The sequence below is a fragment of the Eulemur rufifrons genome, chromosome 19 (genome assembly GCF_041146395.1).
Source record: "Eulemur rufifrons isolate Redbay chromosome 19, OSU_ERuf_1, whole genome shotgun sequence".
Taxonomy (NCBI): domain Eukaryota; kingdom Metazoa; phylum Chordata; class Mammalia; order Primates; family Lemuridae; genus Eulemur; species Eulemur rufifrons.
This window is the reverse complement of record NC_091001.1, coordinates 47,536,064-47,559,257: the sequence shown is the minus strand read 5'-3', so window position 1 is coordinate 47,559,257 and position 23,194 is coordinate 47,536,064. Positions and strand designations below refer to the sequence as shown.

General features: G+C 38.9%; 1 protein-coding gene and 1 non-coding gene across 3 annotated transcripts in view; both read right to left on the bottom strand.

Annotated features, from left to right (window-relative positions):
* Positions 1-603: 603 nt before the first annotated feature.
* Positions 604-23,194, bottom strand: part of CHMP3 (charged multivesicular body protein 3) — a 51,042-nt gene continuing 28,451 nt past the window's right edge. Inside the window, exons 4-6 of one of the 2 annotated variants that reach the window (XM_069495183.1) lie at positions 7,013-7,134; positions 3,454-3,568; positions 604-2,433 (exon numbers count right to left, since the gene is read on the bottom strand). In XM_069495183.1, coding sequence (XP_069351284.1) covers positions 2,288-2,433; positions 3,454-3,568; positions 7,013-7,134 — 383 coding nt within the window. In that variant the 3' untranslated portion in view covers positions 604-2,287. The remainder of the gene's footprint in view (positions 2,434-3,453; positions 3,569-7,012; positions 7,135-23,194) is intronic. The other variant, XM_069495182.1, reaches the window with a different exon arrangement.
* On the bottom strand, positions 11,825-11,930 carry LOC138400400 (U6 spliceosomal RNA). The gene has a single exon (XR_011236293.1). It is a non-coding gene; the product is annotated as a U6 spliceosomal RNA (small nuclear RNA).

The following is a 23,194-nucleotide window of genomic DNA, read 5'->3' as shown; positions in this document are numbered from 1 at the left end:
TTTGCTTCAAATTCCGAACAACCGTCAACATTAAGGTCTTTGGCAACTTCTTGTATAGTTGTAAGAGGATCAGCTTCAATGATTGCTCTCAATTGGTTGTTGTCACCTTCCAATGGCCGGCCACTGGGCTCATCTTCAAGGCTCTCGTCTCCTATGCGAAACTTTTTGAACCACCACTGCACTGTACGTTCATTAGCAGTTCCTGGGCCAAATGTGGTGTTGATGTTGCGAGTTGTCTCCACTGCTTTATGACTCATTTTGAACTCAAATAAGAAAATCGCCCTTGAATTTGCTTTTTGTCTAACATCATTTCCATGGTCTAAAATAAACAGCAAGTAATAAGTCATTAGCAAAAAAACATAAAGCGAGAAATGTGCATTAAAATGATGTATAACGTAACCACATTTAAGAATGTATTCCAATATCAAATGGCAAATTTCAACAATGCTACAATTACTTTTGTACCAACCTAATATTATTCAATGCTAAAAATAAATGAGCCATCAAGCATGAAAAGACATGGAGGAAACTTAAATGCACATTACTAAGTAAAAGAAGCCAGTCTGAAGAGGCAACATATTATATGATTCAAACTATTAATATATGACATTCTAGAAAAGGCAAAACTTTGGAGACAGTAAAAAACAAAGACCAGTGATTGCAAGGGAATTAGGGGGGTGTGGGGTGAACAGGTAGAACACAAAGGAGTTTTAGGGCTGTGAAACTATTCTGCATTATACCATGATGTTGGATACGTGATAGTATGCATTTGTCAGACCCATAGGATGTACAACACCAAGAGTGAATTCTAATATAAATGATGTACTTTGGGAGATAATGATGTGTCAACGTAGACTGTAACAAATATACCACTCTGGTGTGGGATGTTCATAGTGGTAGAGGCTATGCATATGTGGGGGCAGGCGGTATATGGGAAATCTCAGTATTTTCTGCTCAATTTTGCTACAGACCTACAACTGATCTAAAAAATAGTTTGTTTTAAAAAACAAAACTATTCCCTGAAGATGACATCAGGAGTAGTAAGAGGGTCCTCTGGATTCAAGATTGCGATTTTCTATAATGAGACTAGAAGGATCCCATTGTTTCAGGATTTTGCTACAGAATAAACAAAAACCAACCTGTGAGTGGTTGGGGGTTTTTTTCTCCCTGGCTAAGTTAGTGCACACAGGACTTGGACCAGAGGGATCTGGGTTTGAACCCCAGCTCGGCCACTTACCAAGTTGAGCTGTTTCCCTTATTTGTGAAGACTGAATGAGATCACATATGTCAAAGAGCTTTATAAACTGTCAAACACATACAAATATAAGTGCTACTGCTGAAATTATTTATAAATGTATCTTAAGAATGTCCCTGATGCATGAGAGTTGGTTATGATACATGGTGATGACGTGGTAACAACTTGCCCCTCACTGTCAGCTCCTGGCTTTGAGAACGTGCTCGTGCATAGGCCCAAGTGCCATGCACAAGATAACCAGCTCAAAGCAGGGACAGACAATAAGAGGGTGAAAGATGACTAATCCTATAGCTGTCTGATCTTGGTGCAACTTGCAAAGGGACGGAAGGGACAAAACCTGCAAACACAGCCACAAATACACGCCAGGACATAATACAGCCATCCAGCCATCCAGCCAATGGGACAAGCAGCACAGTTCCTAAGCATCCTTTTGGTTAAATAGATGACAAAATGCAGAAGAGTGGCTCCCCCACCATGACTGTGAAGGCTGGGGAGCAGCACACTCAGGGCAGAAGTGACCTCTCCTGAGCCTCCAAGTCCCAAACTCTGGCTATAGCCTCTCCTCTCTTTCCAAGGCCAATATATGAAACAATCTGGGACAGCAACACCTTGAAAGTTCATTGTACATGACAATCTACAATGGGGCCAAGTGTTAAAGCAGAAATTTATTAAAACCCATTTATGTAGTGTTTTACAGACAAAATGCAAAGTCCTCAACATTCAACAATCACTTCTTTTCAGAAGTACTTCATGAGAAGATGAATTTCTTTGCCCACCCCCCAATAAGATACTTCTGTTTATGCTCCTGAAAATGATGCATTTAATTACACCACCTTCCTAAGAAGAATTCCTTTGAGATCCCAAAACCTCTGCAGAGTGAAGAGATACTAGCAGAGAACCTTCTCGAAAATGCAGTGGCTCACCACAGAGGTGCAGTGCAAGAGATACATAAGATGGTGGCTCTTCAGAGGAGTGTGTGCACACCCAGCAGGTGAGCCATGAGGAGAGCCTGAGGGCCCAGCTGAGCAACCCCTAGCTGCGGAGTGTGGCCAGCCGGGACTGCATGGCCTCCAGAGCCTCCTCTTCTTCTTCCTCATCCTCTGAGGCGGCCATCGCTCCTAAAGGTTCAGTTTCTGGAAGGGCATCAGTCACTTTACTGGGTGCCTTGCCCAATGCCCCTGAAAAGAAAGAGCAATTAACACATCAGCTTAAGGAAGTATTCCCTCACTGTTCCCTGCCTTTCATTCCTGGACCAATTTGACAAATACAGAAAAGGGGCAGTAAAACAGGCTGTTTGGGAAGGGTTTTGCTCAAGGGCAAATGTGCAAACAGCAACTTGGAATGATACCAAAGTCATGATAATTGTAAGGAGTTTTGATTTTAAGAATCTTGGTTCTGAAGCACCTAATCTAAATTCCTAAACACTACTGAAACAACTCAAAATCTTCTCCCTGAATAAAAACCAAATTGTTTCTAAATCTTCATAAAGTGTTTTCTTGGAATAACTGTCTCCTTTCTCCCAGCAACTTAAACCAAATGAACAAATAAAAATTAAATCTACCCATTTTTTCATTAAACATAAAACTCAGAAAATTCAGAAGTAAAAATAAAGTTTAAAAACTGATTAACCATCACTCAGAGATAATTTTATTTATTCTCCTTCCAGACTTCTTCTATAGACATTCCATATACAAAAGTACAAGGCTTTTTTCATATAATATTTTGTAAACATCTTTCCATGTTAATGAATATATTTCAATATCATCTATCACAGCTGTATAGTATTCCATTAAAATAGCTATAACTGATTCAACCAATATTGTATCAGGCATTTAGGTTGTTTCAAACTTTTCAATATTATAAACAATGCCACTAGAGACAGCTCCCAGAAGTCAATCTGTTAGGTCAAGGGCTTTTAACAGTTACTGCGAAATTGATTTCAAGAAAATTTATACCAATTTAAATTCCCAACAGCACCGTATGAGAATAGTATTGCCCCTTACCATTTGGGAAATTCTAGAAATTTTGAGAATTCTTTATTTTTGTGTTTTTTAAAAGATGGTTATAGATATAGTTCTTAATTTTCAAGAAATAACTTACATACTCTTAAAAAAAAAAAAAGGAGAAGGGAGTTACAGCCTAAAGAAACAGCAGGAAGAATGGCCATAAAAGAGAAAGGGTGAATCTCATGGTCATACCTGCTGTAATTTCAAACAGAATTTTGTCAATTTCCATTTCTGCTTCTTCCTCCATTTCTTCCTGATCATCCATGCTTTCAAAAGTGTCCTCTAACATCTCCTCTATGATCCCAGCCTGAACACAGAGTAAACATGTCATTTCCTCAACTATTAAATCTGTTTCCATCAGACACCCCTAGACACCATCTGGACCATGCTCCAGTTTCAAGTCCCGTCCAGCCTTTCAAGAGTTGACAGTTGGCCAAAGGAAATACTGGATGCTCTCTGTCCTCTGCAGAAAGGCAGCAAATGCCCAAAGGGAAATGGGTCTCCAAGTTTAGCACTAAGCTTGGGGACTGCCACTACTGGCTATCAGCAGAGCTTCCTAAAATAACCCAGACTATAATGGCAGCATTTGGGGGAAAACTTGCTGACAGATGAGTATGTTCCCTGAGCTATTTTGCGAAGTATCTGCCCTAACATTGCAAATATAATCTGTGAATGCAGGAGTCTGAACAGAGTATGAAAACTGGCTGGAGTCATAGTAGACACTGTGATAACAAATGCCAAGAGGAGGGTGGGAATCCAGAAAAAGCCTGCAGAGCACTCCAGCATGTGCACGTTACAGCTGCTGGCCCAGGGTGACCTGGTAGGTCTGCAAGGATCAATCAGTTCACCCACTCCTTGGAGAACTGAAACAATGTTTCTGGATCCAACAAGGTAAAGACCAAACATTTTACTGGGAGCCCTGTGCTTTGTCCTCAAGGTGGCACTATGGCAGGTGCAAGCAAATGGCTCTAACACCAGCCCAACACAACCAGGCCCTGCAGTATTCCTGCTTAGCAGTGCCCTAAACTCACAGAAAAGGCCCTACTGAGTGTTCTTTGTTATTGAAGCAAAGGGTCATAACAGCACTCTCAAATGTCAAAAAGGGGGCTGCTGACATTCCTGGGCAGAAGTAGGAAGGGGCTGAGTGGGAGGGCAGAGGGAAAGCATGTGTTCAGGCTTCTGAGAAGCTGCCAAAAAAGGAAAGTCCTGATTGTCTTGTCACCTGAAAGAAACGAGCCCCTAGCTTTGTATCTTGACGTTCCAGTGATTGAAGGAGCAAGTGGTCACATGCCGCAGCTGCAGCTTTGGCTCGCCGGTACTCAGCCAGGGTACAACTCTCACTGACTATGCCAATGGGATCAGATTTAAAGCAACTCTCTATCCTGTCTGCCTTTCTACTTCCAAACCACTGAAGTGACTCTTTTTTTTTTTTTTTGGGAGACAGAGTCTCACTCTGTTGCCCAGGCTAGAGTGAGTGCCGTGGCGTCAGCCTAGCTCACAGCAACCTCAAACTCCTGAGCTCAAGCGATCCTCCTGTCTCAGCCTCCCGAGTAGCTGGGACTACAGGCATGTGCCACCATGCCCGGCTAATTTTTTCTATATATATTTTTAGCTGTCCATATAATTTCTTTCTATTTTTGGTAGAGATGGGGTCTCGCTCTTGCTCAGGCTGGTCTCGAACTCCTGAGCTCAAACGATCCGCCCACCTCGGCCTCCCAGAGTGCTAGGATTACAGGCGTGAGCCACCGCGCCCGGCCTGAAGTGACTCTTAATGACATGAACCTAGCTAGTACCCTATTCTGCCCATTCTTAGATCCTTTCTTCCCAACCAAAATGAACAAATAAATTCACATTCATGGTCACCCAGGTGGAGCCCTGGGGCCTTCCTGAATGGAAGTCATCTTAGTGCTGGGACTACTATAAAACAGGTTCAATAAATATTTGCTAATTGGTTAAAAGAGCCCACCCGAATCCTGACTGTAATAGCCCTTCACATTCTGGAGGTAGAAGATGTCATTTATTCGTTCAATCAGCAACCATTCAAATTCCTGATCTGTGCCACATAACAGGCCAGGCTCTGGCAATAACCAGAGTGAATAGGACTGTGTCCCTGCCCTCAAGGAGATGGACCCCCATGGGAGGTTTCAGTATCTACTATATGCAAGCCGTCCTCCACATCTGTATTACTCCAGTATTCAGAATCCATTGTGAAAAAGATTCCAGATTCTAAAAACAGGATTCCCCTCCGATCCTGTCGGCTGTATGACTTAAAATGAGTGGGTGTGAGAAACACTCCAAGAATGATCTTGTGGCCCGGCGTGGTGGCTCATGCCTGTAATCCTAGCACTCTGGGAGGCCGAGGCGGGTGGATTTGTTTGAGCTCAGGAGTTCGAGACCAGCCTGAGCAAGAGCAAGACCCCATCTCTACTAAAAATAAAAACAAATTATCTGGCCAACTAAAATATATATATATATAGAAAAAATTAGCCAGGCATGGTGGCGCATGCCTATAGTCCCAGCTACTCGGGAGGCTGAGGCAAGAAGATTGCTTGAGCCCAGGAGTTTGAGGTTGCTGTGAGATAGGCTGACGCCACAGCACTCACTCCAGCCCAGGTAACAAAGTGAGACTCTGTCTCAAAAAAAAAAAAAAAAAAAAAAAAAAAAGAATGATCTTGTTATCCAGTTCTAGATGGACAGTCATCACCAACCTTGGGGCAAGACATCCATCCACCACTTTTAAAGAACATACCCTCCTCACCCCGTTTCTTCCTTACTGCTCCTGCCCAAGGCCAACACCTGGCCCTGGGAGTTTTATGTTGCTTTTCTTTCCTATCAATTTTCTTCTCCAGTCCCTTTCTCCATGCCTTATAACCTTTTGTATAATTCAAGTTCATTAATGAAATTCCCCAGGAGGAAGGGAGGTGACTTCTATGTACAAACTCTATACAAGAATTTGAAATGTACACTCTTGGTTGTCAGGCCAAGGTCTGAGGCATGAACAGCACCTGTGAGGATTTCCCATCACTATTTCCTCTGGCAGCTCAGGTGATAAGGTCAGGCACCTGTGCTTCAACATCAGATCTTCACTTAAATGACTGAGGTGACTTCAGGAAAGTTACCAGGCAGCTCAGACTCAGCTTCCTTCTGTGTAAAAAGGGGACAAAAATACCTACCCCTCCCAGGGTGGCTGGGACAGTGAGTGTGGTGCACCATTGGCTGTGGGGACTCAGTGACAATACCCTCCTTATCCCTGTCCCTTCTGAAGGGCACCAGTATAGTTCCTTGCCAAGCTCTGATCCTGGGGGTGGCAAGTATTTTTGTACTTTCTATTTGGTTCTCAGTCTCTCCTCTTTTAGTTTAAAACAGAGATCAGCAAACTACAGCCTGCAGGCCAAATCTGGTCTGCTGCATGTTTTTGTAAATGTTTCCCTCCATCTCCTTGCTCATGATGGAGACTGCAAACCTTATCTCCTTGATTCCTAAATGGTTGTTCCCTGGACCCCCACCTCCCCCAGAGCTCTGGGTATACTTTTTACTTCTTCTAAGGAACACTCTGGCAATCTGATCCAGCCTCTGCCACGTTCAGCTCAAAAATGGTTTCCACCAGTGTTAATGGCTGCTCTTCTATTCTCAAAATCATTTCTGTCCAGCAGCTGTAGTCTGTCCATTCCCACCCACCCAGATCCCTACCCCCTACACTGACATTTACTCTCATGGTTTGGAAGGGGAAGCAGGGCTAACGCCAGGTCACCTTCATCATCTCTTTGGATAGCTCCCGCATGGTGGCCTGAATTTCTGGGATCTTCACAAGACTTTGCATGGCCTTCATCACTTCTGTGCTCTTCTGCAGGGAACCAGCCACTCGCAGGACCGCTGAAAGGGAAGGGGTACAGTCAGGTTGTTCAACAAGATGGAATAAAGAGAGACAGCCATATTATGAGCCATTCCAATAAATGGAAGCAATAGCAGATAGACTCCCGAAGTTATTTTATGTACCTTTAGACTACTTTACCGTCTAGTTGACCAAAAGACTGACTTTTCTAAATTGTGTGTTAGCTAGGCTACTGTTGGTGTGAATTCTCTGGGCATACAGGACAACTGGCCAATCTGCAGAGTGGCCTGCCTGAAGCCCTGTAACTGCCCTTTTTAGGGAAGGAAGCCAGCTGGGAATGACTGTGACACCCAAGACAAGACACAAATTGGAGTAACAGCTCTAGACCTGTTAAGGGCCACACTGGAACAAGAAGGCTTTAAGGTGCCCAAGTAGAGCTTCCCATATACCATACATCAGCCTATGGGCAGAGTCTACTCTGTGTGGAGCTTGTCACTGGTCCTCGTTAAAATGAGAGAAATTGGGATAAGACACAGTGAATATACGTTTGACAGTATGAGGTGGTTACAGTTCCTTGCTGGGGAGAAACGTTCTGTAGTCTGAGATCATATGCATACTACAATCTTCATTATAAGAAATTGTGAAAGTAGCAGAAGATCATTTCCTCCCTTCCCCCAGATGTCTTTAACATGACAAAGAGTTGGCAACCCTCCAAATCTCTTTTGGAATTTCATGAGACTTAAAGTTCTGAGAACTGTTATACATCAAGCTGTTCACTAACAATGGCACACAGACTTCCTCCAGTGCTACGGCTCCTGGCTCAGCCAGGAGTCACTACAGGTTTACCTCTAGTGGAATCCAGACTCTAGGAAGCTTTCCCATCTAAGGAAAAATAAGAGTGACCAGGGAAATGTCTGTCTGACATATATATAGCAATCTGTGATTTTTTCTAAAGGAGTAAAGAAGTTTTGCTAGTTGTGGAGAATACTTCATTTCTCTTAACATTGGAATAGGAAAGTAAAATATTTATTAATTAAAATTAGTATAATGATAGAGGAAGTATCAATCTGTATGGCTGAAATAAGCAATAAATTACATATGGCATTATAATGATATCAAAAAGATAGAGATTCTAAAATGTTAAAGTTACTATTGATTATTGTATGAAGATGAGAAGAAAAGGGTAAAAATAAAGCAAATTCCAGATAATTCTGTTTGAATTATAAAAGTCTGATGTCTACATGGGCCTGTGTTTTATCCTTAATTTACATCCTGAGTTTGTAACCCAGAAAGAGTGCCTGAACATGACATGTATTCAATTAACTTTTTTGAGCTGCGAATCAGTAAAAATAAGTAAAAAGATGGGAGACATGGAAAAAACTATGACTACAAGTGTTAAGTAATGAATCACTTGTATTCTGAAAAAGGTATAAATTTCTGATTAGTAGATCGAACAACAAAGGAAGAGTCAATGTAGTAAGAAAAAGAGGAGGCAAAATGAACTTAGAAATAAAACTTACTATAAAAAGATTTAAGTTGATAACCAATCAAAATGGAGAGGGAAAGTGGGTTTTTAAAAGGCCAAACTAAATGTATATTGTACACTTGTTAACTCAAAACAAAGGAGGTTGCTATTGTTTGAATATGACCCCTCTAAAATTCCGGTGTTGCCAGTGTGACAGTATTAAGAGGTGGGGGCTTTAAGAGGTGATGAGGCCATGAGGGTCCACCTCATGAATGGGATTAGGTGCTCTTATAAAAGAAACTGAAGGAGGGAGTTCATGCTCCTGGGCCCTTCTGCCAGATGAGGACACAGTGTTCCTACCCTCCACAGGATGCAGCCCTCACCAGACAACTGACCCTGCTGGCACCTTGATCTTGGACTTTGCAGCATCTAGAACAGTGAGAAATAAATTTCTACATTCTTTATAAATTGCCCAGTCTCAGCTATTCTGTTATAGCAGCACAAAACAAACTTAGACAAAGGTATAAAAGACTGGACGAAGATGTATTTTCTATGTTCCAAAAGGAAAAAAGGTGTGGCAGATAATTATTTCATAATAAAAAGTCATGCCTTCAAAAAAATGAGAAGATAAGCCACAAGTTGCAAGAAAAATTTGCAAAAGACATATCTGTTAAAGGACCGGTATCCACGACATACAAAGAATTCTTGAAACTCAATAAAACAACCAAATTAATAAATGGGCAAAAGACCCAAAGAGACACCTCACCAAGAAGTTACACAGATGGCAAGTAAGTATATGAAAAGATGTTCAAAATCATATGTCATAAGGGGATTGCACATAAAAACAATAAGATGCCACGAAAAACCTATTAGAATGGCGAAAATCCAGACCACTGACAACACCTAATGCTGGTGAGGATGTGGCGCAACAGGGACTCTCATTTATTACTGATGAGAATGCAAATGGGGCCACTTTGGAAGACACTTTGTCAGTTTCTTACAAAACTAGACATATACTTACCATATGATCCACCAATTGTGCTCCTTGGTTTTTATCCAAATGTATTAAAAACTTATGTCCACACAAAAACCTGCGCATAGATGTTTATAGCAGCTTTGTTCATAATTGCCAAAACTTGGAGGTAACCAAGATGTCTTTCAGTAGGCATATGATAAGCTGCTACATCCAGACAATGGAATATTATTCAATGCTAAAAACAAATGCACTATCAAGCCATGAAAAGACATGGAGGAAACTTAAATGCATATTACTAAGTGAAAGAAGCCAGTCTGAAAAGGCAACATATTGTATGATTTCAGACTATATGACATTCTCAATATACGTAACCTAAACATTTGTACCCCCGTAATATGCTGAAATAACAAAAAATTTAAAAAAAAACCCAACTATATGACATTCTAGAAAAGGTAAAACTATGGAGACAATAAAAGACTAGTGGTTGCCAAAGGTTGGGGGGCGGGGGGAAGGGATGAATAGTTGTAGTTTCGGGCCAGTGAAACTCTTTTGTATAATACTATCATGGTGGATTCATGTCATTATACATTTTTCCAAACCCACAGAATGTATAGCACCAAGCGTGAACTCTAAACTATGGACTTCACATTACATTACAAAATGGGTGATAATGATGTGTCAATTTAGTTTTATCGATTGTAACAAATGTGGTGGTGGAGGCTGTGCATGTGTGGGGCAGAGGTATCAGGAAACTCTGTATTTTCTACTCAGTTTTTCTGTGAACCTAAAACTGCTCTAAAAAATAAGTTTACTAAATAATAAAAACTACACCCAGAAGATGAAATTAAGAGTAACAGCAGGGCCCCCTGGATTTAAGACTGCCATTTTGTATGATGAGACTGGAAGGACCCCACTGCAGTCACTCCTGACATCAGGATTTCCCTACAGAATCTATAAAACCAATTTGCAAGAGAGTGGCTGGACTTTTTTCTTCCCTGGCTAGTTAGTGCACATATGACTTGGACCACAAAGAGCTGGGTTTGAACCCCAGCTCTGCCATTTCCTGACTGATTTAAGACAGTGGTTCAGCCAGCTGACCTGCTTTCCTTATTTGTGAAGACTGAATGAGATCACATATATCAAAGAGCCTTGTAAACTGTCACACACACATACAAATATAAAGTGCTACTGAATTATTTATAAATGTACCTTATGAATGTCCTGGATGCATGACAGTTGGTTAGGATGCATGACCCCACCTTGCCTCACTGGTTGGCTCCTGACTTGGAGAAAGCACTGATGGGTAGGCTCAAGTCCCATGCACAAGAGAACCAGCTCAAAGCAGGGACTGGCAAAGAGAGAGTAAAAGAAACCTAATCCCATAGCTCTGTTATAAGCCACTATGATCATGTTTTCTGTTACTTGTTGCTAAACATACTCTTCAACTAATACAACAAAAGAAAACAAAACTAACACCCTTTATATTTTATGAAGTATATATAACACTAATTCTAAAGTCTGAACAAAATCCTAATCATAGCATTGCCATGTAATGTTCTAATGAACTCAGGTGCTATTTATAATAAAATACTAAAAATGTCTTCAAATGTATTATATAAACCCATTAAGATCAAAGCCGATTCATACTCAAAAGGCATGGGTGGCTTACTGCCAAAATACTGCATTTAAAAAACAAGAACATACATGACATACTGGAATATAAGTGGCATCAGTGCGGTGATTGTGTCCCACTGTGTTAACAAGATGCTTGGTCACAAAGAATGCATTAATAGATAGTGCTGAATGCAAAAATGAATCAATCTACAAAGAATTATTTAACAGCAGAAAGTATCTCTTATCTAAAATCTTCAAAAACCAAAGCATTCATAGTATTCTTATATTTAGTTAAATGTTAAATGCCATTGAATTGTATGTGTAAAATGTTTAAATTTTGTTATATCTATTTTACAATAAAAAAATTCTCCTAAAACAAATTTAAAATTCTACAGAAAACATTACTAAGTCAGCATTATAAAAACTAGCTGACCACATTTAAAATTAGAAAGATCAAAGTTACACAGAGGGGATCATGAAATAAAATGAGCAGCATTTCACTGGTCACAGCTCGTTTTTGCTGGAGCCCTACCCTGCCCCAGGCCTGTCTGCAGGTCCCCCTGGGTTCCAGGCTTTCTCCAACCTTCAGGGCCTTTTCTGTGTTCCTCCCTCAGCGTGGGGGGCCGGGCCCCAATGAAAGCTCTATACAATGGAGACTTGGTGGATGAAGTTTTTTAAAACTGTAGAATGCTTCACAAATTTGTATTCATCCTTATTCAGAGGCCATGCTAATCCTCTCAATATTGTTCTAATTTTAGTGTATGTGCTGCCCATGAGAGCACTAGATTTCTTTTTCATTTGGCAGGGGAGCCACTGTTTCATTTCTGTTGCCTAGCATTGTGCCTGACACAGCTGACACTCTAATATTTGTTGAATAAACCAATAAATGAATTTAGAAGAGAACAGGGAAAACTATCATATTCAAATTGGGGAAAAATATTAAATATATTAGTATCTTGATAGGAAACAACACTGAGGTAGTTTTATAAAGACTCAGGTGCTCCTATAAAAATACTACATATTTAATATTGGGTCAGAAATATGTTTTTCCTTTTTTTGTATTGAACATAAAAATTCTAGAAGATTTCTTTATAAAAATAAACAGACAATAACCAATTTTATATGGCAAAAGGTTAGAAAGGGATTACAACAAATAGAAACTAGTTCTCTCAATGTTTGAAATTACAGACATAGAATACTCACATACTGGCGACAAAAACAGAGCAAGTGAGGCAGGAAAAGAAACTAGAAACCAGAAATAGACATAAAAGGATTAAGTTTATAACATTTTATTGTGGAGAATTTTGGAGATAACACAAAAGTAAAAAAGTATCATTTCACAAAAGAGGAGAAATAAGCACATGAAAGGATGTTTCTAATCATTAGCCATTAAGGAAATACAAATTAAAACCACAATCAGCCCTACACACCTATCAGAATGGCTAAAATAAAAAATAGTGACAACACCAAATGTTGGGGAAGATGCAGAAAAACTGGATCTCTCATACATTGGCTGGTAGGAATTTAAAATGATACAGTATCTCTAGACAACAATTTGACAATTTGTTCTATGCCACCATGAAACCTAGCAATTGTTCTACTGGGCATTTATCCAAGAGAAATGAACACTTAGGTTCATGCAAAAACCTATACACTTTCATATATAAGCAGTTTTATTCATAATAGCCAATAACTGGAAACAACCCAGAAGTCCTTCAATGGGTGAATGGTTAAATAAACTGTGGTATATCCACAGAATAGAATACTGCTCAGCAATAAAAAGAAATTATCTACTGATACATTAAAAAATCTGGATTAATTTCCAGACAATTATGCTGAGTGAAAAAAGCCAATCCCAAGAGGTTAATACTATATAATTCCATTTATATAATATTATTGAAATGACAGAATTATAGAAATGGAGAACAAATTAGCAGTTTCCAGAGATTAAGTAGGGAGTGAGGATGCGACGGAAGTAGGTATGGCTATAAAAGAGCAATATGAGGGATCCTTGAACTGATGGAGATATTTTGCGGCTTCACTGCATCAATGCCAATATCCTGACTGTGATACTGTACTCCAGTTCTGCAAGATGTTACCACTGAGGGAAACCAGGTGAAGGCTACACAGAATCTCTATGTATTATTTCTTACAACTGCATGTATGAGTGTCTAAATTTTTCTAAAAATAAAAACCTTAATTTAAAAAAACCACCTTAGAAAAGAGAAAATTAAAACATTGCATTCCCATGCCTGCCAAAGATACAAATAAAAAACAAAAGGATATTATGTACATAGAGACAATTTCTGCTATAAACATATCATATTATAATAACCACCACCACCAAACATGGAAGTGAAGTAGCTAAATAGTTTCGTAATCAGTAGATGCAAAAACTAATGGAAATATTCTGAAAAGAATTTAGACACCAATAATGAAAGTAACAAAAACAGAATTCACTCCACCTATCACAGGCTCTTATAGGAATTATAGATAAATTTTAAAAGAAAATTAAAATAATATTACAAGTGGCATCCACAGCAAACTGTAGCTCATTGTTGGCAAGGGCCCAAGGGAGCAATACAGTCACAAACTAGACTGACAGTGTGGTTTTTAAAAGCCAACTTAAAATTCGCAATTACAAACACAATGAATAAGATTATGAGAAAATAGGAAATCTTATAATGGTATTTCACAATAATGACAGATGAAAGCTCAGAGAAGTGATATTAAAAACATTCGAGCATCAAAAGTAAAATTCTTTTAAGAGACTAAGATACTTCTTCCTTGTAACAAAAAAAAAAGTTGAGATAAGTGATTTCCAAAGAAACATCTACCACAATAAGAAACAAAAAACAGAAAGGTAAAAATTAAAAGAAGACAGTACAAACATTCTATAATAAGGGGAAACCTATAATATGGGGAACCAAAACCTACAGTCATAAAATACCATAACCATGTACATTTGACAAATTTTCAAAATTTAAAGTCATGTTTATTTATGACTCATATGCTACCACTTGAAAAATAATTTGAAGTGGTTTATTAAAAAGACATATATGGTAGGTACAATAAAATAAATACAAAAGGGGTGAGCTGACTTCATTAATGTGGGCTGCAGTTTCTCAACAAATGCACTTTGACAGTTTGGATACGATAATTTTTTTGTTGTAGGTCATTTTATTCATTCGAGAGTGTTTAGCAGCACCTTTGGTTTCTGCTAGCTAGATTCCAGTAAACCCCCCCCCCCCAAACCCCAGTTGTGACAACCAAAAATGTCTCCAAACACTGCCAAATGTCCCCTAAGGCAGCAGTCCCCAACCTTTTTGACACCAGGACCAGGTTTCATGGACTGGGGTGAGGTGGGGGCAGGATGGTTTTGGGTTGACTCAAGTGCATTACATTTATGGTGCAGTCAAAGCTCTCTGCTAACGATAATCTGTATTTGCAGCCACTCCCCAGGGCTAGCATCACCGCCTCAGCTCCACCTCAGATCATCAGGCATTAGATTCTCCTAAGGAGCACGCAACCTAGATCCCTTGCATGTGCAGTTTACAGTAGGGTTTGTGCTCCTATGAAAATCTAACGTTGCCGCTGATCTTACAGGAGGTAGAGCTCAGGCAGTGATGCGAGTGATGGGGGGCAGCTGTAAATGCAGATGAAGCTTTGCTCACTTGCCTGCCACTCACCTCCTGTGCAGCCTGGTTCCTAACAGGCCACGGACCAGTACCAATTGGCTGCTGGGGCGGGGGTTGGGTTGGAAATCGCAGCTCTAAGAAGCAAAATTGCCCCCTGCTGAGAATCAGCGACCAAGGCTAACAAGCTGCTACAGCTGAAATTAAATTCAGCTGTGAGCATCTCAGGAGCTAAAGCACAAAGGTTAATAATATTTTGGTTGTAAGATACTGATAGAGGCACACTGCTTCACTGGGAAAGATATTTTTCTCCAGCACTAGGTTCTAAGATAAATTTCTTCCCTGGTTTTTATCTTAAGGAATATTAAAGTATACAATCTTTATTGACTATACTAGTAATTATATAGAAGTTATAGAAATAATCTTCATATGGCTGTTTCTTATCCATTATCAAGACAAGCAAAGGATTACTATGAAAAGAACTCAGTAAAGGCATTTCTTTAGGAAAGAAGATGGTGGTGGGAGGCTTTGTGATGGTCCAGCTTGCTACAGGGATAGGGTTTTAAAAGTCTAGAGGGATGAATGTCCTGTGTCACTCTCATTTAATGCCAACGATGTGTTCTTACACTATATTTACAGAGCATGAAATAAACATTCATATGAATAACACCTAAAATTAAATATGAAAAAAATCATAATTTGTTAGGGAGGTAGATTTTTTTCCTTAAAAAAATTTCATTTAATGTGTTTTGTTTGTATAGGGGAAAATATTTCATTTGAAAAAGACAATTGCACGCTGGTGGATAAGGTGCCTCACTGAAGCCAAGACAAGGGATTGGTGGGCATTAACTTTTTGTTTTATATATTTCTGTAGCATTTTTAAAACAATAAGCCTGTATCACTTTTAAGTTAAAGATACTAACAAAATCATTAAAAATGTGTTTTGATTCAACAAACATATCAGTTTAAATTTCACAAACGTTATGTTTGATCCCAAAGATCCACACCTTGCAGACTCACTTTCAAGTATGACAATCAAAGCACAGAAACAAAACAAAGAAAAAAGGAAACGAATCTAGGCAGATGCACCACCTTGCCTGCCCCTCTAGACATGCTATGCTGAACCCATAATCTACGAGCTTTGAGTTCTCACACATTTCTGCCACCTGGGACCTCACCAGGGCTTGGCACCCAGACCCGCCTCAGGTAAATATACATTACATAAAATACACCTGTACATGTATATTTTTATGGCAAAATATACATAACATAAAATCTATTATCTTAACCAAAAATACACACAACAAAATTTATGATTTCTAACCATTTTTAAATGTATAGTTAAGTGGCATTAGGTACATTCACGCTGTTGTGCAGCCATCACCATCATTTCCAGAACTTTTCTCATTTTCCAAAACTGAAATTGTACCCATCAAACACTAATTCCCCACTTCCACTCCCCCTTACCCTTGGCAACCACCATTGTACTGTCTCTAAATTTTACTACTCTACGTACCTCATATAAATGGAATCATACGGTATTTGTCCTTTTTTGACATGCTTATTTCACTTAGCATAATGTCTTCAAGGTTCATCCACTTTGTAGCGTGTGTTAGAATTTCCTTCCTTTTTAAGGCTGAATGATATTCTATTGTCTGGACATACTACATTTTGTTTACCCATTAGTCTGCTGATGGACACTTGGGTTACTTCCACCTTTTGGCTATTGTTAATGCTGCTGCCATGAATATTGCTGTGCAAATACCTGTTTGAGTCCCTGCTTTCAAATCATTTGGGTATATATTCACAAGTAGAATTGCTGGATTATTTGGTAATTCTATTTCCTACCCCACCTTTGAACCTCTCCCTTAACCCTCTCCCCCAATCAAAACATATTCATCATCTGTCTTATTCTGCAAGGAGCTGCTGTCAGAAAGCTGTCACTTGCAAAGCATCTAATCATGACAATGTATTAATAGCTGACAAGGCTTAACAGACTACCTGTCCCAAGGCCATCTGCATTTTAATAGGGGAACATCTTGAGGAAAAGGAATGACTTTGTCAAAATGTGGCTTTTCAAAGCAGTAATAGGCTAGGGGTGGGATGGGGTCCGTGGCAACACAGACAAAGACCTCTCAGGAACTCTGGTTACTCTGGAAAACCATTTCTAGTTTTCTCTTTTTCCACTCCTAGAATGTAGTCTTCCCTCTTACCCTCTCCCAAATACAGTTACTCGTGCTGCTGTATTTACTCTCCTAACAAGCAACATTCCACTATAAACCCTCTCAACAACCCTCTCTGGGGTCCCTGCTCCCATTACTATACTTAGGTGCTGGGGAAGCAGGGTAAACCAAACAGCCCCTGATCTCATGGAGCTGGTCTGGTCAGCCCCAAGTGGAATCTCCTTTCTCTCTTTAGATCTGTTCTTCTTTCTGTGTTTCCAGTGGGGGGTTGTTTTTTTTTTTTTTTGTTTTGTTTTGTTTTGATAGAGTCTTGCTCTGTCACCTAGGCTGAAGCTCACTGCAGCCTCAACTCCTGGGCTCAAGTGATCCTCCTGCCTCAGCCTCCCTAGTAGCTGGGACTATAGGCACATACCACCATGTCTGGCTGATTTTTTTATTTTTTGTAGAGACGGAGTCTCTCTATGTTGCCCAGGCTTCCAGTGTCTTAACGGCCCTGCAGTGAAATGAAATTAAAATTCCTCAGCCTTGGCTAGGTGGCTGACATCTGTAGTCCCAGCAATTTGGACTGGGTGATGGTGCGAGACTTTGTCTCTTAAAAAAAATAAATAAATAAATAAAGTTCCTCAAGGTAACTCTCAGAATTCTGACTCTAACTTACCTACCTTTCCAGCTTCCCCTCCCACTGCTCCCTTTCATGCACTCCTGTCAAACTGTTTCCTGAACACAGCCCGAACCAATCCCTTTGTACTCAGATGCCTCCCTGATTCTTCCCAAAATAGTTATCCTCTGAACTCCCACTGCACTTCATCTGCACCATTGCTATAGCACATCTCACTTGGAACTTGTTTTTAAGAACCCTTGCTCTGCTAACAGCTGTAAAAATTGTCTTCTTCACTTCCCTGCTCATTTCCAGCCATCCCTTGCCCTTGCTCAGTACTGTCCAGACCTTCCTTCAGTGTCGTGAATACACAGTTCCTTATAACCCCAGGGTGTTCTTCACACGTGCTGGCCAAGCACACTGTACCCCTCATACATACAACTTAATTGCTCATCTTCCTTCAGATTTTATCAGTGCCTGAAAGGAGCCATCCTTGATTCTGCATTTCTCTTTACAGTCTCCAAATGCATATCACAGTTTGCAATTATAACATCTATTTATTTGATTACTGAATTTATTATTTTTTTATTTTTATTAAACTTAGCCGATTATTTGCTTTTTACTCCATACCTAGAAGGCAGTGACTACGCCTATAATGTTCACAATTTTAACCCCAGTGTCTGGCACACAATAAAGGCTAAAAGATACACATTTATTGAATGAGTTAACATTTTGGTCTTTGTAACTCAGTCTATCTACCTGAAAAGGCTGGGAAAGGTACTCAGGAAGCCTACACTTAATCTAGCCTCCCCTAACCTCTTCTCTCCCATTCTCCCTCCCTCCCCCAACCTCTTTCTTAAAAAAGAGAAGAGGGACATGGAAGAAGAAGAAGATGATTGGGAGAGGAAGCTCTGAGACACAATGCAAGGAACACAAGAAAATTTCAAAAAGAGACTATCATTAATATTAATAGAAGATAATACTGCATAAATGAAATAGGAACAGAATGAGAACTCTTTCCTGAACATTAAATTTAAGATAGCCAAAATAAAGAATTCAAGAGAAGTGCAAAATAAAGTTAAGGAAATTTCTCAGAAAGTAGAACACAGAGACGAAATGGATGATAATATTTAGAACCTACATATACAGCAATTACCATGTGCTAGGCAATAAATTAAGCCTCAACCAGCCTACGAGGAAGGTACTATTATTGTCCTCAAAACAGAACATGAGAAAGAAAAAATTAAAGGATCAGTCTGGGAAATCCAACGACTGACTAAAACCATTTGCTTTCAGAAAGAAACAGAAAATATAGTGGAAAGGAAATGTACATGCTCTCATCCAAGCACTGAAGAATACAAGCCCTCAAATTGAAAGGACTCACCAAGGAACAGGAGGATAGAACCCTTATCTTTTATAAATTCATGTGGAAATATTTACAAATGAAACAACAGTTGGCCCTCTGTATCCGTGGGTTCTGTATCTGTGGATTCAACCAACTGAGGATCAAAAATATTCAACAACAAAATGGATAGTTGCACCTGTACTGAACACATATAGCCATTTTTTTCTTGTCATTATTCCCTAAACAATACAGTATAACAACTATTTGCATAGCAATTACAATGTATTAGGCATTATAATTAATCTAGAGAAGATTTAAAGTACACAGGAGGATATGCATAGGTTATATGCAAATACTACCCCATTTTCTATCAGAGACTTGAGCATATGTGTATTTTGGTATCTGTGGGGGTCCTCGAACCAACCCTCTGTGGATATCCATGTATACTGAAATACAGGAGATAGGTGAGGATATATATGAAGTAAAAATCAGCCAAGAGTTGACAATAGTTTAAGCTGGGTGATTGGTACACAGGGATTCATTTAACTATTCACTCTACTTTTGCATATGCTTAGATTTTCCTTAAGAAGTTATAATAAAAAGAAAACAATGCAGGAGGATTCAAACAATAACAAAAGTATGTATTAGAATAAAAAGTGAAAAATTTTTCTTCCCTGTAATCCAACTTCTCTCCTCAGAAGTAAACCTATTAACAGTTTGGAGCATATCTTTTTCAGTCCTCTCTTTATCCGTTTACCATTTATTAACACACTTATACAAATGCATCCTCTATTTACTTATTTATTTAGAGTGTGAGATCATACTATATATACTGTTCTGCAACTTGCTTATTTATTAAACAATGCATCACTAACAACTTCCTACTGGCTGAGTACTACGCTAAAACCTGAATATACCTAATTACTGATTCAATCCTCTAGTGGGGAAAAACAATGTTAACAGCCCCCCTGTTACCAACAGCTTTCCATTTTTGGCCTTAATTATCTATATAATTGGGAAACAATGCCTGATGCTAATAACTGTACAATTACAAAACTAACACAAAAGTGAAATTAAATATAAAAAACTTCAAAATCAATAAAATTCACATTAACAACATAAATAAATTTCCTGTGATACTTTGCTGGAACTAAAACACCACTTATATATGGGTAATGCTGCAGGTAAATTATTTTAATATTTGAGAACATATACATATACTGCCTTATGTGTCTGCCGGTGACTCATCTCCCATTTTTCTCTATTAAGACTACAGAAAGGCCGGGCGCGGTGGCTCACGCCTGTAATCCTAGCACTCTGGGAGGCCGAGGCGGGTGGATTGCTCAAGGTCAGGAGTTCGAGACCAGCCTGAGCGAGACCCCGTCTCTACTAAAAATAGAAACACATTATATGGACACCTAAAAATCTATATAGAAAAAATTAGCCGGGCATAGTGGCGCATGCCTGTAGTCCCAGCTACTCGGGAGGCTGAGGCAGTAGGATCGCTTGAGCCCAGGAGTTTGAGGTTGCTGTGAGCTAAGCTGACGCCACGGCACTCACTCTAGCCTGGGCAACAAAGTGAGACTCTGTCTCAACAAAAAAAAAAAAAAAAAAAAAAAAAGACTACAGAAAATCCTTGCATCAGATGGGACTCCCTTGGCAAGGCTACTTAGTTAAGTTGGGTTTTTCTCTTTTCACATTGGATTGCCACAATTAAATCTGGCAACAAACCTCATAAACAATAATGCAAATAATAATGAAATCTCACGAAAGTAATTGATTATAACATGACCCAGAGTATTCATATATTCAATTTTTAAAGGATACTAAAAGTCAAATTAAAAAATTTTTAATTGTCATAGAAAACTCACAGACACCAAAATATGTTCCCTGGAGGAGTTACTAGACTCCAGTTTGAAAAATCTGTCACAATAAAAATTCTTATAAATAAATGCTTTTGTACCTGAAACCACATTTCTATATGAAAGGAAGTATATATTTAAATTCTGATGTTGCCAAAATGTCTTCCAAAAAAGTTACACCAATTAACAATTACACCAAAATAAACGAGTGTGTGTATTTTCCCAATCCCTGACAACTTTGACAGTAGAAATGCAATTATCTCATTTTTTAAACTATATTTTAAATGTTATTAATGGGATTGAGTATCTTTTCATATAGCCATTTATTCGTTATCTTTGAGTTATCTAATTTTTTTCATATTGACTTGCAAAAGGTTTTTGAATAAGCTATCAACCGTCTGTTTATTACAACAAGTACTTAGCCACCTTATCTTCTGACTTGTGAGTTTTTGTAAAGTTTAAATGTTTTATGTTGTCAAATATATCAACCTTTTAAGTTTTCTAAAAGGGTTTTATATGTTAGATTTGGAAAATATTTCCCCATTTCAACATCATACAAATATTAAACTAGATTTTCTAAATTTACTTTTTCTCAATTTTTAATCCACTTGGAAATTACTTTGGTAAAAGGGAAAGTAGAGGCTTCTAAACTAGATTCAAATGAGGAACACTGTTGTATTTTCCAAATCAAAATTCAAAGTAAAGAGTTTTCTGTGTTATTTCCTAGTCTAAGGTACTGTTAAACACCAAAAAGATTAGAATTTTTAGGAGACAGCATGCTTTATGTGGACTGTAGGAAAAAATATATAATATATGAATATCAGGAGCACATAGTACTGAATTAAGTCAAAAATACACAAAAAGACTGTCAAGAATTGAACTAAGCTGCTAGCAGGTGTCAGAGGAGTCAGTTAAGACAATAAGCCAGTCAGACAAGCCTTTAATCACGACAATAGTGTATACCAAAAACCAGGTAAAGGTCAGATGCATCATCCCAGACAGGACCCTAAAACAAAGGTCTCCTTGCCATTTTATGGACCTAGCGGCCACGCAGGAAGAGCGGGGAGTGGGGCTAGCAGTTAGAAGGTACTGAGTACTGAGTCAGAGTGGAGAAAAGTGCCTTTAAGGTTTCTCTCCCCACCCATTAACAAGATCTTAAAAGAGGTGCCTGGGTAGGCTTCTGCCAAGGTTGCTCCAGTCCCCATGCTTGGGCTCTCAATAAAGAGGTGTCTGAAAGGAAGCATCTGGGCTAAGAACACAGATAAACTTATGAGCTTGGCTGGCCAGAGGAACCTGAATCCTTGACTGAGACTCCTTTAAAAGACTACAATGCACTGGTTGTGCACCAAGACTAGTGTGGAGAGGGCAGGTCTCCCAGAGAGGTCTGCCAGGTAAAGCCTTTTAAATTGCATATGGTTGGGTCTGAAAGATCACACAGGTTTTTGGCTGGGAGGTGGACTCCTCAAAGACAATACCCTCCTTGAAGAATCTTAGCCTCCAGATATTCAACATTAATGACAAGACTAAAATTTTACGATTAATAGACTTAACAGAGATTCCTCTACCATTCTAGACGGTCAAGACATTTAACAAGTGCTAAAAACACCTATCCCTAGCCTTCAAGGCAAAACGTATGTTTTCCTTTTTTAATCAAAAACAATAACAAAAATCTGAGATATATAGATATATCTATATATAAGAAACAATAACTTTTACTTTTCTCCCTCCTCAAATTACAATACATTGATACATATCAGAATGTGATACATAAAGTGCTTATTAACTATTGCTAAAGAAATAAAAATACAGTCTTAGTAACTAATGTTCAAGCTAGCAGCTCTCTGAAAGCTGTAATTCATTTAGGAAAGAGGGAATTGGTATAATTAATAATACAACTTTCCATTTTGCCACTCAGAATACTAAAAGATGTATACTCACTGGTTGTGATTTAATAAAATAATCTGTACTGCTTCATCAAGGATTCTTAAGTGAAACTGACTTTTTTTCCTTAATTGTGAGTGTGTGGCAGTAAAGAACACAGTAACTCCTAGAACAGTTGGGCACCACAACCTTGACTGGTGCTGAGGTTCCAACAGTTTTCCCACCACTGCTTTTGCATAATTAGTGCAAATGTCAACACAGTGACAAAGGTAAAAAACATTTTAGTATTATTAGGAAAATAGTTTCGACCTTGTAGATCTCCCTGAAAGGGTTTTGGGACTCCCAGGGATCACATGGACCATACACTGAAAATCACTGTTCTAGACAGAATATATGCAAAACTGATGCACTCCAACATGAGCCTGACGAGTTTTGACACTACAGGTAAAGAAGAGAGCAAAATTATCAAGGTATTATTCAAGACTGCATTTTCCATAGTAAACACATGAACAAGTCACAGTATTGCCAAGAAATCTGTGAAA